Source organism: Bombus huntii, chromosome 4 (genome assembly GCF_024542735.1).
Source record: "Bombus huntii isolate Logan2020A chromosome 4, iyBomHunt1.1, whole genome shotgun sequence".
NCBI classification, from domain to species: domain Eukaryota; kingdom Metazoa; phylum Arthropoda; class Insecta; order Hymenoptera; family Apidae; genus Bombus; species Bombus huntii.
The window spans coordinates 16,618,918-16,635,906 of NC_066241.1; the positions used below are offsets into that span (position 1 = coordinate 16,618,918).

At 26.7% G+C, this 16,989-nt stretch overlaps 3 protein-coding genes across 11 annotated transcripts; 2 read left to right on the forward strand and 1 right to left on the reverse strand.

The window, feature by feature from the left end:
* The first annotated feature begins 21 nt into the window (after positions 1–21).
* On the forward strand, positions 22–3,122 carry LOC126865024 (DNA-directed RNA polymerase III subunit RPC7-like). 2 transcript variants are annotated; one of them, XM_050617057.1, is made up of 2 exons: positions 22–40; positions 1,026–3,122. In XM_050617057.1, the coding sequence occupies exon 2, from the start codon at positions 1,314–1,316 to the stop codon at positions 1,962–1,964; it is 651 nt and encodes a 216-aa protein (XP_050473014.1). In that variant the 5' UTR covers positions 22–40; positions 1,026–1,313; the 3' UTR covers positions 1,965–3,122. The 2 variants fall into 2 exon arrangements, with proteins under 2 accessions (XP_050473014.1, XP_050473013.1); XM_050617056.1 differs by lacking the exon at positions 22–40 and adding an exon at positions 65–662.
* LOC126865015 (WD and tetratricopeptide repeats protein 1-like) lies at positions 2,818–10,850 on the forward strand. 4 transcript variants are annotated; one of them, XM_050617033.1, is made up of 14 exons: positions 2,818–2,966; positions 3,286–3,326; positions 3,535–3,665; positions 3,814–3,925; positions 4,065–4,451; positions 4,616–4,733; positions 4,848–5,027; positions 5,264–5,367; positions 5,621–5,748; positions 5,823–5,903; positions 7,119–7,261; positions 9,552–9,696; positions 9,785–9,977; positions 10,100–10,850. In XM_050617033.1, exons 4-14 carry the CDS (start codon positions 3,839–3,841, stop codon positions 10,301–10,303), a joined length of 1,770 nt encoding a protein of 589 aa, XP_050472990.1. In that variant the 5' UTR covers positions 2,818–2,966; positions 3,286–3,326; positions 3,535–3,665; positions 3,814–3,838; the 3' UTR covers positions 10,304–10,850. The 4 variants fall into 4 exon arrangements, with proteins under 4 accessions (XP_050472990.1, XP_050472989.1, XP_050472988.1 ...); XM_050617032.1 differs by having other exon boundaries at positions 2,821–2,966; positions 3,209–3,326; XM_050617031.1 differs by having other exon boundaries at positions 2,889–3,025; positions 3,207–3,326.
* On the reverse strand, positions 10,748–16,861 carry LOC126865020 (Bardet-Biedl syndrome 5 protein homolog). 5 transcript variants are annotated; one of them, XM_050617047.1, is made up of 8 exons: positions 16,785–16,861; positions 13,459–13,607; positions 13,141–13,190; positions 12,941–13,068; positions 11,701–11,836; positions 11,531–11,632; positions 11,237–11,428; positions 10,748–11,154 (listed from the first exon to the last, which is right to left on the reverse strand). In XM_050617047.1, exons 2-8 carry the CDS (start codon positions 13,601–13,603, stop codon positions 10,951–10,953), a joined length of 957 nt encoding a protein of 318 aa, XP_050473004.1. In that variant the 5' UTR covers positions 13,604–13,607; positions 16,785–16,861; the 3' UTR covers positions 10,748–10,950. The 5 variants fall into 5 exon arrangements, with proteins under 5 accessions (XP_050473004.1, XP_050473002.1, XP_050473000.1 ...); XM_050617045.1 differs by lacking the exon at positions 16,785–16,861 and adding an exon at positions 16,379–16,778; XM_050617043.1 differs by lacking the exon at positions 16,785–16,861 and adding an exon at positions 14,576–15,210.
* Positions 16,862–16,989: the final 128 nt, after the last annotated feature.

The window sequence follows — 16,989 nt, forward strand, 5'->3', positions numbered from 1 at the left end:
ACTGCAATGGAGGGGGATTGGTGAGGGTATCAGCATTTTGGTATAGTATTTAATTATTAAGCCGCATAACGGTGCTGTCATGAAATCTCCAAAACCACATGTACATGCATTTGTCATCATTCATCAATGAAAACTCGCTAGGGAAAACCGTCTGAAAATTGAGTCACGAAAAATCAACATCGAAGACAACAAAATTCTTGTTGTATGAGATAGACAAAGATAAATATAGTGTCTTTGTCTCTGTCTTAAACATCCATAGCATATCACGCATGTGCAGAACGAGATCCTTTTCTTGTCTTCCATGTTGATTTATCACGACTCAATTTTCGGACGGTTCCTTCTATACATTTGGTTTCGGTAGAAATCAAGTATGTCGATCGAGTGTCAACGTCGAGTCAAAGTCTGTTCATATGATCGTGCTTTCGCAGTTAGTTTATATGATCATAATATGAACTATGAGTGAAGTAAATATAGCGTACTAATAAATCATACACTAGTTATTAATTTTATACACGTACAAGTATACAATATTTTTACAATACTGATCTCCACGCCTTAGGACTAGTATTTTTAAATTATACTTGAATTTTACATTTTGTCATTATCATATCATATAAAAAGAAGTTACAAATTCGGTGTACTCAAAACAAAGTTCAACCGCCGTAAGTTAAGTATTTTATTCATAGAAAATAAATTTAACATGTTCGAAAATAAAATTCAAAAGTTGTACTGAATGTTGTACATATAATAAGTTACATTATTATTCAGACATGATAGTATTTAAAGTATCATTGATGTATTTATAATAATATTAACAAATTTATTGCTTCTTGATACATTAAAACAAATATCACAGTTGTTAAAAATATGTATTTTATTTATTTAATACATTCTATTTAAGCTTACTTACAGAATCTGACTATTAAATATTAATGAGATTATATCTATGTATCATATTATAAACTGAAGATTGAGTATATTACTGAAGTTTATACTAAAGCATATTATTACTTATGTTCTTGCAGAGATCATTTATGAATATGTAAGACAGAATTAGCTGTTGAAGTCTTCGATTTTGTCAAATATCCTTCTTATTTCCTGATTATTAAAGTAAAAAATAACTTATGGTCTAAAATGTCTGAGGTAATTTTCTAAAGTACTGATATTTCATATTTTTCATACTCACATTTAAACTGAAAAATGACAAGAGTAATTAAACACATATATTCTTGTAACTACTAACAAATTTGGAATAAACATTGCCTTTTTCTATCCTACTGAATATAATAATAAGATAAATATATAATACTATCATGGCGGGACGTGGTAGGGGAAGAGGTAAGCCTTCCATGTCAATCAGTACGGAACAATTAGGCTTTGCTAAAGGAGAAGCATTACCTCCACCAGTTTTACAACCTCCATTAAAATATCCTCTTCTAGAATATAAACCATTGCCTTTAAATATTACTAAAGAAATGAGTTATTTGTTGGAATTAAAGAAAGGATATGCAGAATATATGAGAGAATCGCCTAACAATGTTTTGCCTTTAGTAATTAAAAAGGATATTGAGAGGTATTCAGATCGATATCAAGACTTGATTACTGATAAAAGTAGTTATGAGAGTAGATATGATTGGAGCAAAATGCCTATAGAATTAAAGTCTCAATTGCGAAAGCGTAAAGGACAAAAATGTGAGAACCCACAGACAAAACGTAAGAACATTGATATAGAGCTAAAGTTGCAAGAATTAGAAAAAAAAGAGAGTTTGCAACAAAGTGATGCAGAGGAAGAAGAAAAGGAGGAGGAAGAAGCAGAAGGAAAGGATGATGAGCAAGCAGAAGATGAGGAAGAAGAACTAGATGAGGAAATGGATGAGGGAACTGATTATGTGAATAATTATTTCGATAATGGAGAAGGTTACGATGATGAAGACGATAATTTAGATGATGGGCCGATTTATTAAGATAGTTTCTACAAGAATCAAAAATTTCCATTTCAGATAGTATTTTATTTAAATACCACAATTTTTTATCTTAAAAATTACTTGCTAAGATCCTTATCTTTCTGTTTCAATTTAGAAAATTTGATAATTTTATATGTATGTGAGATGTAATTTTATCATATATATATATATATAAAAGTGCATAGAAATATTTTTAAATAAATAGATCATTTAAAAAAGATATAAATTAATTTTTTCCTAATTTTTCCTGATTAAATTAGATTGTTTATACTTTATAAAGTACAGATTAATACATTTTATGTTTCATAATAATATTAGGAACGCTTATAAACTTTTTAACTCGTTAAATTATCAGTACATATACATATATTAATATTTAATACAATAGAATATGTGCTTGTATATTGTATAATAACAATAATAATAATAAATCCCATGACAGGAATAATAACAGTACAAATATAATAAATATAAGTACTTACATGAATATTATGTGGTATATGAATTTGTTAGGTTTTTGTTAGGTTAAAAATATAATGACATTTAAAATATTTATTCTCAAATTAGAAAGATTCATAAACAAAGATATACGTACAGATATATTTTACATAAATAATAAAGTGAAGAAAATTTAACATATATATCAGATTTATTACTATTCTAGATTAATTTAATTATTATAGATGTCAAACCTGAACAGACAAATCAAATTATAGAGGAACACGTAAAAAATGAAAATGGAAGCAAGACTTGATATACAGAGAGTTATATCTCCACATCAGTTGTTCTAAAAGATAAAAAATAATTGCAAAATTGGTTCATATGTGAACTCAAAATAATGAATATGATACATAAATAAATATATGTATATATATAGACATACATATATATACATATATCAACTATACGATAGAATGTGATAAAGTACAAAAGTTATGTTAAGTTCATGGTATTGTGTAAAAGGACAGCAGTGCAAGAACATTTCAATAATATTTTGATGATGTATGAATAAGTAACGACTTATTAACCGTTTTGTATCTTGTTTTATCGCATTAATTTTAAGTTAAGTATTCTTGTCCGGTTTTCGTAAAACTAATTTTTACACTTTCAATACAATAGTACCTCTATATGAGAGGTTATATTTTGCAAAACACATAATTACATACATTTACATCTTTTACTAAAAAAAATTCGAACGTAATATATTAAATAAAAATGACAATAAATTTTCTTATGATTTTCAGAGGATATTTAATTTTTTTAGTACAATAAGTGATTTATGAAATAAACATAGAAATGCTTCCTAACATACATGATAAAGATTACAGAGTTTTGGATTTAGTACGTCAACGTGAAATACGGGTACGTTAATATATATAATAATATATAATTACGCATTTCTTTATCTATTTATTTAGTTGTAAATATATTAATATTTATTATTTCTTAATATAAGTTTAATGGTTTCTCATAATGTCTTTATATGTTAGTATAGACTTTATTATTTTTTTAAACATGTTTTATATAAAACTAAATTGATGTTTAATTCTATTTAAATTATTTTATTTAGGATTCAGTGGCATATGCAGTTTCTCAGAAGTTACATGTGACAGAAAATTTGATATCCCGGTTAGGACTTGAAAAAGAATTAGTTGGTCATACAGGATGTGTTAATTGTTTAGAATGGAATGAAAGTGGGCAGTAAGTATTTTTTTAAATAACATAAAACACAGTCATAGAGTAACATCATAGAATTATTTAGAATAAATGTAAATATCCGTAGATAATGAGAAAATTAACTATAAATTAACTATAAGTTATATGTTTATGTATTAACATATATTTTTAGAATTCTTGCTTCAGCATCTGATGATATGAATATTATATTATGGGATCCATTTCGATATGAAAAAAAGTTAATACTTCGTACACGTCATCATGGAAATATATTTTCTGTTAAGGTAATTTAATATTATATATGTAATCTTCTAAGTACTAAAATTTTAATTTAAATAGTTATTAATTTCCATAAGTTTTAAATTCTCAGAGTTTTGGAGATCAGCAGTGAGAAAAGAATATAATCCTTTTTTTGTTTTGTAGTTCATGCCAAAATCAAATGATAGGATATTGGTATCAGGTGCTGGAGATGGGAAAGTACGAGTTCGTGATCTTACGCTTCTTGAACCAATATTTTCATGTAATTGTCATATAGGTCGTGTAAAACGTATTGCTACTGCAACTACTGTACCTTTTCTTTTTTGGAGTGCTGCAGAAGATGGTCTTATTTTACAATATGATATTCGTGCTCCTCATAGTTGCAAAAGCAATGGTTGTAATAGTGTATTAGTAAATCTTGTTAATCATGCTGGTCGATATGCAGAAGGCAAGTGTATTTCTGTGAATCCAAAAAAACCTGAACTAATAGCTATTGGAGCCAATGATGCATATATACGAATGTATGACCGTAGAATGATTAAGCTTTCTCAGGTAATTACAAAACAAAAACTAAGCATTCAATAAATTTATGTATAAAAATAGTTTTATTTGAAAGATCCTTATTCTTAAACTATGATATATTTGAAATAAACACTAATATAAACCAACATTAAATGATTGAGCAAGAAAAATTTTTCTTTGTATGTTGACGATAGGTGCCTATTTCGTCTCCACATAGTAACTGGACAAGAGGAAATGTATGTATACGTCTAGCTGGTGGAGGTGATCCAGATGAGAATGTACCACTGGGTTGCGCACAGTACTTTATCGCGGGTTCGTTCGTACGATCAGAAATAGCGTACGCGACTCCTTTACCCTTATCTTCCTCTATTGTTATATATTACACGATCACTCTAACGAAAACTATTAATGTTTGATATTGAGCAGGCCATCTGCATTCTCGGCAACGTGACAGTAATAGAAGTCTCACTACTACATATTTAACCTTCAGTGCTGACGGAAACGAGCTACTTGTTAACATGGGTGGTGAACAAATTTATTTATTTGACATCAATAATCCAAAAAATTTGAAGACTTGCTTTGGTTACTCCTCAAATATGTATTTGGGTAATGATTATAATTATTACAATGTTTTATATTTTGTGAATCATGACTTTTTAAACATTTTGAAAATATAATAGGAAATATATATAAATGGTAATCATCATAAAATACCAGTTATGATTGGAATAATAACTTTTATATTAAATTTTATATTGTTCGCTATCTACTACAATCTTAGATAAATTAAGTTATATCTTAAATTTATATGCAACTTTAAATTCGTTAAAAACTGCTAATAGGAGATTTTGAAAAGTGCAGTATGGCAAATCATGAAGATATTACAGATTTTACCAACAAAAACATTAAAATCCTACCACCACATGTTGAAGAATTAAAACGTCAAGTAAGTTTACTCGTTTTATATAAATCTTATTTTATAGTTAAAAATATAAAATAAATAATTTTCTTTTATTGAACAATATTTTAAACAATGATTATAATAAATTATTGTAGAAAAAACGGTTAAAAATTGTATAATATTAATTTGGACTAATTTACTTGATTTATTTAATTAAATAATTCTTTATTATATCTGAAAATAATTAAATGAGTTAATTATGTTCCTTTTCTTCTCTTATTATTGTTTTTCTTTGTAGGCAAATGAAAGCTTTGAACAACAAAAGTACACATTGGCAATTAATTTATACAATAAAGCAATTTGTTATTGTCCTACTGCTGCTGTGCTTTTTGCTAACAGAGCTGCAGCATATATGAAAAGAACTTGGTATGATCTCTCCACTATTATACTTTTTATATTTCTGGATATAGATTTTGAATAGAGTTGTACGTAATTTACAGGGATGGTGATATATATGCTGCTCTTAAAGATTGTCAAACAACATTGCTTCTTGATCCTGGACATGTAAAGGCTCATTTTAGGTAATAACGATCTGTGAATATATGTTCATATATGATAACATATTCAGTTTAATTAAATGTAATATGTATAATATAATCTTGTATACAGGGTGTATCTTCTAAGATTAACCATCATTTTTCAGGCAGTTCTAACAATAACAATAATACTGTTTCATTGGCTATGATTTACAGCTGTTGATCTAATTTTCGTTCAAAACATTTATTTAGCAAATTATTGGAAATGCCTGGAAATTGGTGATTAATTTTAGAAAATTTAACATATATGTAATATGTATATTATATGCAGAGTGTGTCGTATAAGATATGCCACCTGAATAACATTTTCAATTATGGAAATAAGATAAATGTTTGAAACAAAAGTTATTTGGCTCCAACTATTAGGAAATGGTAAAAACTTTTTAACAGGTGGACGTTCTTAGAAAATTTGTAACATCATCTCTTTAAATGGAACTATGTGTTTTTGGGCACTTACGACTGTAGCTCTCCATACGACAATGCTTATATCATTTAAGGTCACTCAAGCTTATGGACGTAATAATAGGTAAAAAATGAAAATTTATGATGAATGCTTCTGAAACAGAATATTTCGGTTTTAATGCCAGAATCATACTCAATCAATTCAAAATGTATGGATATGTTGTTGGTCTCTTAAAATTCTTCTATAATTGTATGCGTAAAACGTAGAACGAAGTAGACAAAACCGTTCAGGAAATCTGTCTTGGTACAAGCATAGTACTTGAATGCAAAAATGTAGACTAATGATAGTTTAAAGATATTTATCATTTGAAACTTAATATCAGTCTATTATTCGTATTACTATTTACATAACTGTGAGAGGATTTTGATGATAAATGTCTTCACAAAATTTGTTTAGATTTTGTATTGAGTATGATTCTGTTAATAAAGTCAAGAATACTCTGTTTTAGGAACATTCATCATGAATTTTAATTTCTTATATATTACTGCGTCCGTAACCTTTAGTGATCTTGTATGACTAGGGTTATTATCTTGAAGAAGGATACCATTATAGATGTCCAAAAACATATAGTTCCATTTAAAAAGATGAAATTTCAAATAACTTTTGTTTCAAACATTTCTTCTTACCTCCACAACTGAAAGTGTTAGACAGATGGCTTGTTTTACGTGATTCATTCTGTATACATATATACACATATGTGTACATATATATATATATACGCATATATATATTTATAGATTGGCCCGTTGTCTCTTTGATTTACATCAATCAGTTGAAGCTGATAAAATAATTAAAGACTTTCAACAAAAATTTCCGGAATATGCATCCAACTCTGCGTGTAAAGCATTAAAAATGGATATAAAAGAAGCTATAGATTCTGGTATGTCTTTTTTCGTTATATTATATTCAAGGTTGATATGATATGTATACATATACATATTTCATATATATATATATAGGAGGTTTTTACTAAAGTTGTTTCGGATTAATTTTTTTGAATCTATGATAGGAACTTGCAAATTTTTATATTGTTTTTTACACAAAAAAGTCTCCTTATTTACTGCAAGAAAGTTATTGAGAGTAATATTAAAATGTAAAAATGAAGTTCATCTCATACATTTTTTAATAAGAATGGGCATCTATGAAATACAAAATTTTTATTTTCATGTTAAACTGGATATTTTTTATTTCAACAAGTTTTTACAGTAATCTGTTCTTTGAGACTGGAGGTTTAAAGTATTATTTATAGCTAAAAAGTATTTCAGTTCACTAAAGAATTAGAATGAATTAATAATTATTACTCATTTAATACGTAACATATTTATCCACCAAGCACAAGAAGTTCTATTAATCACAATAAATAATGATAGAAAAGTGGAATAAAAAATCCTTTTATTCTATGACATTTATATCTTGTAGTAATATTTCATTATATCATCCTTATATTATATATAATGCATAGTATAAGTCTAATAATGCCATAACAGTCAATAAAAATATGCAAACGATGTACATAATATTCATAACATCCATATAAAAACAAATTTGGAATATATACTAAATATATTAACATTAAGAAAGAAGTTAAAAGGTATTCTATGAGACGAACAAAGTATTCAAAAACATTCTTTCTCCTTTAAATCCATTTTTCTGAACATTGTATATACATACACGTATGTATACATATATACAACACACATATACATATATACGACATACAAATACGTATATATATACATGTATTGAAATCACATATAACAAAGAAAAATATTTTGTAAGATTTCTGATTTTGTGAATGATTTTATACATAATTGATTTATCTTACAGTTTCCATTGATAAATAATAAAATTCTGCTTATTAATTATTTCAATATTACGAAATATTGCCTTGTTTAAGAAAACAAACATTTAAAAGGAGTATGTTATCTAGTTTCATTTTTACATGTATCCAGATGTAAAATTGTATTCAGTACACCATGTTGATATCATTTAATTCTAGTATAATAAGCAGTGATATAAATATAACATAATATGTCACTAAAAATTTTACCTACTAATGTATTATTTGTATTGTTTTCAAGGATTGCTTGCCTGGTACAGCTAAAATATGTACTAATAGCGATATCATAACAAAATATTTTCTCTCTTTCTTTTAATTTTTTTTTAAATTTCCAAATTCCCCCAAATAATTTGCTAAATGAATAAAAAACATAAGATTTTATTTGGATATGTAATTGTATGTAGTATTGTCGTGCATATTTCCTTAAAACAGACATTCATGTATTAGATTATACATTGTATATGATGTGTTACATTATATTTATATATCTTTTATGTCTTCTTCTAGCTCTTCTTCTAGATATATTTATATACCTATTCACTTTCACTTCATAAATAAGTTTGCATGCCTTTTAATTATTAATAGTATCCTAATTTAATTCTAAAGAGTTTACTATTTTAAAAATTCGTTAAAGCTGAAAAATATTTAGTTTAATATAAAAATTAATATTATATATTACATACAATTTACTTGCATTGAATATTTTAAAGGTATTTTCATTTTTACTCCTCCATGTAGTTTCATAGGGAATAAGATCTTGTGCTGAATGAAAGAAGTCTCAAGGCCCTATTTCTTTCATAATGTCATAGATATTAATCTATAATAGAATATATATATTGGGTTGGCAACTAAGTTATTGCAGATTTTGTCATTAGGTGGTATTGACAAAATCCGCAATCACTTAGTTAGCAACCCAATATCCTTTAATAAAATATCTTAAACATATACACAATACAACAACTAAATCTATTGTCTTATATTATGGACATTGTAGAATATAAGAACTATATAAAATTAGTGCTTTTTCTTTAAATTTTTATATTTTTGCACATCAAGTATAACATTTTAAGGCAATTAAGTACGAAAAAATAAAATAAATATGTATTCAGTACAAAAGACATGTTTTACAGAAATATAAAGGAAAAGTAAAAGAAAACTATTTGATTTAATATACTTTCCATATTTTATAATATGCACATGAAATATGAATGAATCCAAATATGTAGCTGTTATATTTGTTACATGATAGTATACTAACAATATATTTTTTATGTTCATTCTTCCAAAATATTTTTTCAATTGGTGATTAATGTAATTATTATACAATCAGGTAGAGATATTGATATGAATCAATTAATGATTCAAATATCAGAATATGAACAAGAATGGCGACGCAATACAATTGATTACAAAATGAGGTTTTGTGGGCATTGTAATACTACAACTGATATAAAGGAAGCCAATTTCTTTGGGAAGTAAGTACATTTTAAAAATAATTTAATAAATAATTTTGGAAGTTTATTAATTAGTAATGCATTTATAATTAATAATTTTTTCTTTAAGCAATGGTCAATATATTGTAGCAGGATCAGATGATGGATCTTTCTTTATTTGGGATCGTAATACCACAAATATTATACGTGTACTAAGAGGAGATGAACGCATTGTAAATTGTCTTCAACCTCATCCATCTACATGTTTACTAGCTACTAGTGGTATTGATCCAGTAGTTAGATTATGGAGTCCTTTACCTGAGGTATATGTTATAATTACTTACCAAAATCTATTTTATTTAATAAAGATAAATAAATAAGGATTGATATTTATAAAATATTTAATTAATTTTAAAAATTATATTTGAGTATTTATTTGATGTAGGATGGTAGCATAAATGAAAGAGAAATTCAGAATTTAGAAGATGCTGCATCTGCAAATCAAATACGCATGAAAAGCGATCCATTTGAAGTAATGCTTATGAATATGGGGTATAGATTTCCTGTTCAGCAGGCTGAACTGAATGAAGATGGTGATGATAATCAAGATCAATCAATTGTGCAACCTTTAAATTGTAGACCAAGTTAAATTTAAAGACAAAATCTGAAAAGTGGTATGAAATTGCAATTAAACAATTAAAGACTTATTCAGTGTTATATTCTAGAATACTAATGCTTTAATTCCAATTATCTATTTTTTTATCAATTCCTTATAGACGTTGACTTTTCCATAAATAACCTATCAAAAAATATTTGGTAAAGTGTTAAAAATATAAATTTTGAAAAGAGAAGAAAATAGTTGTACTAAATAGTTGTGAAATTCCTATCATCGACTTCTTTTATATATAATAAAAATGGGCATAGATATGTAAAGAGATAACACATTAAAAACAGACAATAGTTATGGTATAATATAATTGATTGTATTTTACACACATAATACTTATATATATATGTTTATTATATCTCTGTTTTTTGTATAAATTAGCTGCTAAACATTAAATGATTCAAAGAAATGAAAATTAGGAAAAAATGTAGAATAATATATTTTATTGTAATAATTTTTTTACATTAATTTAAAATATTATAATTTTAATTTATAAATGAATAAAAAATTAACTTTTATATTTATTTTATATTCAAAGTTTATGCGATGTATTAGCATTAGTTATGTTCTAAACTTTATATATATAAAGTGCTGTTTACACAATATTTAAAGTTTATTAATGTTATCAGTTAAGTTTGACGCACAAGTTCCCATAGGCTTTGTAGTGTACTAGTTTCTCGAGGTTCTTCTGCTGCAAGACCTAAATAAATCGAAAAACTAGGTTTTCTTTGATTTGAACCTTCAGAGAAATAATAGCCAAACACATTTGAAATTTCAGGTTGATTGTCTTGTATCTCAGATTGTTGTTCTACGTTTAATTGTTGTAATGGAGCCTGTAATAATTAATGGATAATTAATAATAACATATTTATTTATTCAATGCATTTGTTAAAAACTATATTAGCATAATATTACCTCATGTTCAAATGTATAATCAATACCAAAAATAGGAGATTTTTCAAACGCTTTTAATAACATTAAAATTTCTTTATGAACAGTATGAAGTTTTTGGATAGGATTTACTTGAAATCCTAATATATATCCTCCACTGGATTCTGTACTAGTAACGACTAGAGTTGGACCAAATTTTGAATTTTTAACAGTAATCTATTTAAAAAGGAAAGATTCTCCTTACTATATTTTGTTATTAAAGATTGTTAACATGTTTTTATGTATGTACTACATATATTACACAATATATGCACTTACATTTGCTATTATAAGATAAGGAATTGATATATTGAATTGATAATTCATATCAGCAAACCAGACTAAACGTATATTTGTTACAATAAAAGTTCCAACATTTCCCTAACAAAATAAATTTTAAAAATACATTTTTTTTAAATAGTATAGATTACTACAAATAAGAATTCAACCTGTTCTAATGATAAATTCCAAATATCTTGCAAAGTTGAATGAACTGTTTCCAGTGGTAGTAATGTTAATTGTTTATCATTAATTATCCCACTTCTCAATTTAATTTCTCGATAAATTTTTGATGAAACATATGCTCTGCAACGTTTGAAGTATTATTTAACACTTTTCTCTAATTACGTTAAATTTTAACTTCATTATAGATAATAAGTAGATAAAGACCTTTCAAATTACATATATTTGTTCTTTTTTAGGAAAAGTTCTATTAAATCAAAATCTTGAAAATCTTATTAAATAAGTTAGTCAAATAACGAATTTATGTCATTGTACTTATCAAATTGTGGTAAAGATATTGAACTAATTGTTTTCTTGATAAAAGTCTCCTCTGTGTATACGATATATTATATAACATACTTACTATTATTAATTATTTCCTACTTCAATAGAAATTCTTTTTAGATTTATTTTTTTATTTCTTTTTCTACTTTATTTAATTAATTTTATATTTATTCACTAACTATATAAACCACACTTTTAATTTATACAATTCTTTAATCTTATAAATTTATTGTATATTAGTAATATATATTGTTGTGTATTTTATTTTGTTATTATACGTATAATTCTACAAATTGGTTTAAATCTGTTAAAGTATGTATAAGTTATAGAAATATTGCCATTATTATTAGGATTGTAAGAATACTGTTTTCTAATAGATAATGAATAAAAAACATATAAGTATAATAAGATAATCAAAATGCGTGATAAATCAAAATATATGAATTTATCCAGAACACAAAAGCAATGACTAAAAAAATGTAAATAATAATAATAGGAAAAATCCAGGTAAAGTATCATATGTCATATTTTGTAACAGCTAAATTTTCATAAAAATAATTTTTTCATATTTTTACTAAATATAAAAAATAATAAAAGCTTCTATTTTAAAAAACAGAAAAATATCATTTTGAAATTAAATACAAAATTCAATTTTTATTAAAAAGAGTTTGACAAAAATATATTTAAAATTATTTACCTTAGACATTATGGTTTCAATTTAAAAATAAAAATTAATAAAAATAAAACATATGAAGGTGTTTTTATTATGCTTAAATATTATTTACACAATCCTAATCATTTAAAATATCGTACATCCTGATGTTTGTCTTAAATATAAATATCATGTTTTAGAACAATTTATATAATAAATAATACAAATTTTAAATTTAATAAAAAGTATACCTGTAAACACCAATAACAGATGTATAATGTCTTGTACTTTTTAAATCTTGATTTGTAAATAGAAATTCATATCTGCAATGTCGGAAGGAAGCTAAAATATGTAACGCTTGCACATGCTTTCCTTGCAACTACAAAAATAATATGCTTCTGTTAATTGCAAAACAAAAATAAAAAATGATGACCTCTTAAAGCATACTAACACTATGTATAGTTTTAGTATTTATTGTTATAAAGGTGTTATAGCCAATACCTACAGAAAAACATATTTATATGAGATTTATCATTTTTATCATACTTAAATCATACTTTATATATGTGTATACAAATATTATATTTATATATCTTAAATAGCACTAATAAATTTCAAAATTATGAAATTTAACTTTAATTATTACAAATATCTCAAAAATTTTATTTCACATTAATAAGCATGTGTATGTTTCAGAAATACATAGTTATAAAAATGATTATAAAAGAATATTTGATTCAATGATTTGAATCACTAAATTAATTCATACTTAGATTGATCTTGGGAAGAAACGAAGAATGCCATATAATTCTGAGATTAGTTATTATAAGTTTTCCAGTATCTCCTGCATTTCCTTTTGTATCTTCTATTAAGTCAAGTTTATCAACAGTAAATTCGCCCAATCGTAGTTGCATATGACTATTAAAAATTTAAGACTTTATAAATAATGGACTCTTCATTATTTCTTCGCATAATTTTATATAAAATATTAATCTATATAGTGCTATTCATTTTAACTTTTTTAATTTTCATTTTAATCACACATAAATGCACACGCACGCACACACCTATTCATATTCTTAATACATATCTACTTATACTCTTACTCTAATTTAATTGTTAATGATTTTATAAATAGTTGTTTCGTTTAACTGGAAACGGTGAAATATCTTATAAGGAATTGTAGTTATCAAAACTTATTCTTACAAAAGTTATTTGGTGTATAGAGGAATATTAGATGGTACAAACCATTTTTTTGACAAATTGATCTTTTTAAATGGAACCCTGTATTTTTTATTCATAATATGATAGGGTTTGTTGAGACGAATACAACCACCTACCACATGATGTCATTTCATATCGTAGAATGTCATAAGATAAATTTTAAAGTCAACGTAAATCAGTAGCCGAATCCTATGTAGTGTCATCCGATAGCGTTAGGGCATTAGACAATGCAGTAGAGTTCAGCTACCGATTTATGTTAATCTTCGGATCTAATTTATGACATTTTACTACATAAAATGACATCGTATCGCAGGTCGCTGTTCGTTTCAACAAATACTATCATATATTTGAATAAAATGTATGATTATAGATAAAAAATATAGGATTTCATTTAAAAGAGGTTACTTGACTTGTCTTTGATACTTCCCGCACTAATTTTAATTTACAAAGAAATTATTCATGCCATCTAATGCCTCCCTGTATACCAAACAACTTTTGTAAGAACAATTTTTTGATACCTTCAATTTCTCTTTAGATATTTCACCGTTTCCAGTTAAACGAAACACCCGTTACAGTAAATTTCTATTAAAAATATAAATAAAAAATGGAGAAAATGAAAATACGTATCTAATAATTATACTTAAAAGTATCACAATTATTACGTGTAAGAAACATCGAATCGAACTTCATTATCTTGCCACATTTTTGCTAAAAATATAACAATGTACTGTAGAATTCAATTATCATAAAAATCAATATCCTTACCATATCTACGAAAGTGTAACACTTAGATATATATATGTTTGTATATATATAAGCATTTAGTAATCTGAAATATTTCCAGACTTCTATTGATTTATTAATTGTCAAGTATGAAATGAAACCAATACAGAATAAATAATTAATTTTAATAAAAAATCGAGAAAGTTTCGACATTAATACTATATTTTACTATTTAATTTAACACCATTCCAGTTCGTGATTTCAAAGATCATTGAACTTGTTTTTATAAAAAATAAATATTAATTCAATACATACAAAAAATGTCAATGATCTTGAAATAAAACACAAGATATCTTGGGGAGCTTCCTTTCTGTTGTCGTTATATAAACGCATATGTTTACAGTGAAAAATAAACGTATTCATACAGTACATTAGAATGTACAAATAAAAAGAGAAATATTTTCTATATTATTAAATATTAGGTTGTTCGGGAAATAATTTCGTTTATTCATGGGAAGATGGAAAACGATTTTTTCATATTTAAAAAAAATTTCATTCTGTTGTACAAACTGTTAATTTTAACTCAAGCACCTAAATTATTTTCGGTCATTTTAACGACTTTTTCAAGGTCATCGTATTTTTTTTCATATTAACATGTATCTTTTATAACACGAAGTGGTGTTAAGATGAGTTCAACGACCTATACATCATGGTCTTTAAGTGACCTTGAAGGCGAAGAAATCAGTTTCAGTTTGAAGAATGCAGAAGTAATAAAAGGAAAAGGGCAATATCACTTTATTTTATTAGATGCTCAAAATGCTGGCTGCCCGCAGCAAGATACGTCTGCAAGATAATATGAATTTTTCTGACAACGTATTATTTACTAACGATTCAACTTTTACTAATCATGGAGGGTTAAATAGGTACAAGATACATTACTAGTCTACTGAGAATCCTCATTGGCTTAGAACTGTGGAACTCCAGCTTTCTTGGAGTGTTAATATGTGGTGCGGCCTATTGAAAGACAAAATTATTGGTCCATTTTTTATTAATGGTACATTAAGGTGAAAGGTACAAGGAATTCCTTATTGTAAACTTAAACGAACTATTAGATGATGTTCCATATCAAGAACGATTATTAATGTTGTATCAACATGATGACTGTCCTGCTCATAATGCTCGAAGTGTATTAAATGACATGTTTTTCAACTGATGGATAGCCTGTGGTGCAAGCATTAACTGGCCAGCTCGGTCACCCGACTTATCACCGGTAGATTACTCTTTGTGGGGAACTTTAAAATCTAGTATTTATAACGATGTTCCCACGATGCCAGAAGTTATGAAAGAACGAATACAGAATGCATGTTGCACTATGAATCGCGGGAATGCCATAAAAAATGCAGCCACTCACTTATCGTGTACGGATGCGTCTTGCTGCGGGCAGCCAGCATTTTGAGCATCTAATAAAATAAAGTGATATTGCCCTTTTCATTTTACTATTTCTGCATTCTTCAAACTGAAACTGATTTCTACGCCTACAAGGCCACTTCAAGATAATGGTGTGTAAGTCGTTGGGCTCATCTTGACGCCAACTACCACTTCCAACTAAAAGTGCACGTTAATATGCAAAAAAAAAAGATGACCTTGAAAAAACCGTTAAAATGACCTTCACAAGATTTTTTTACCACTATCAGTTGCACGCCTTAAAACTATGTACATTTTATTTAGTCATTTTTTCTTACTTTTAAAAACACTTTTAAAATTAACACCCTGTATATCGGTCATTTTGTTCTACTGCTTTTCACCATCTTCCGGACAATTTCAAATTTCCACGCTCATAAAAGTGCTTCTCGCTGTTGTCAAAAAATTGAAGCAATTGATTTTTTATTGCGCTTCATTTGAATCAAAGTTTATACCATTCAGAAAAAAAGAGAACAGAGCAAATGATCAGTCCGATGGTGCAAAATCAGGAGAGTATGCTGAGTATGGTAGCACATACAAAGATACATATCAATATGTGTCCTTAGTACATATTTATAGCTAACACTACATGTCTGCTTTGACAGTACTTGGTACCGTGTGCATATTTATCCTCCACTGCTCACCGGTACGATCCAAGATCGTACGATCGCACATTCCCCCTCTTACCGTGCATTTGCTCGTTTCTCCAACCAAGAACTCTAAACCGAAGACAAAATTAGCAAGTAGTGCAACTATTGACCACCAGAGGCCCTTATTCTTGGTGTCCGTTTTGGCTGAATTTCGTCCATAAGCATTGGTGATCTCTCTATGTGACTATGAGTCAGTCTCTGACTGTGATACGCACTGACTTTGGCACTAATAACAGTGGTGA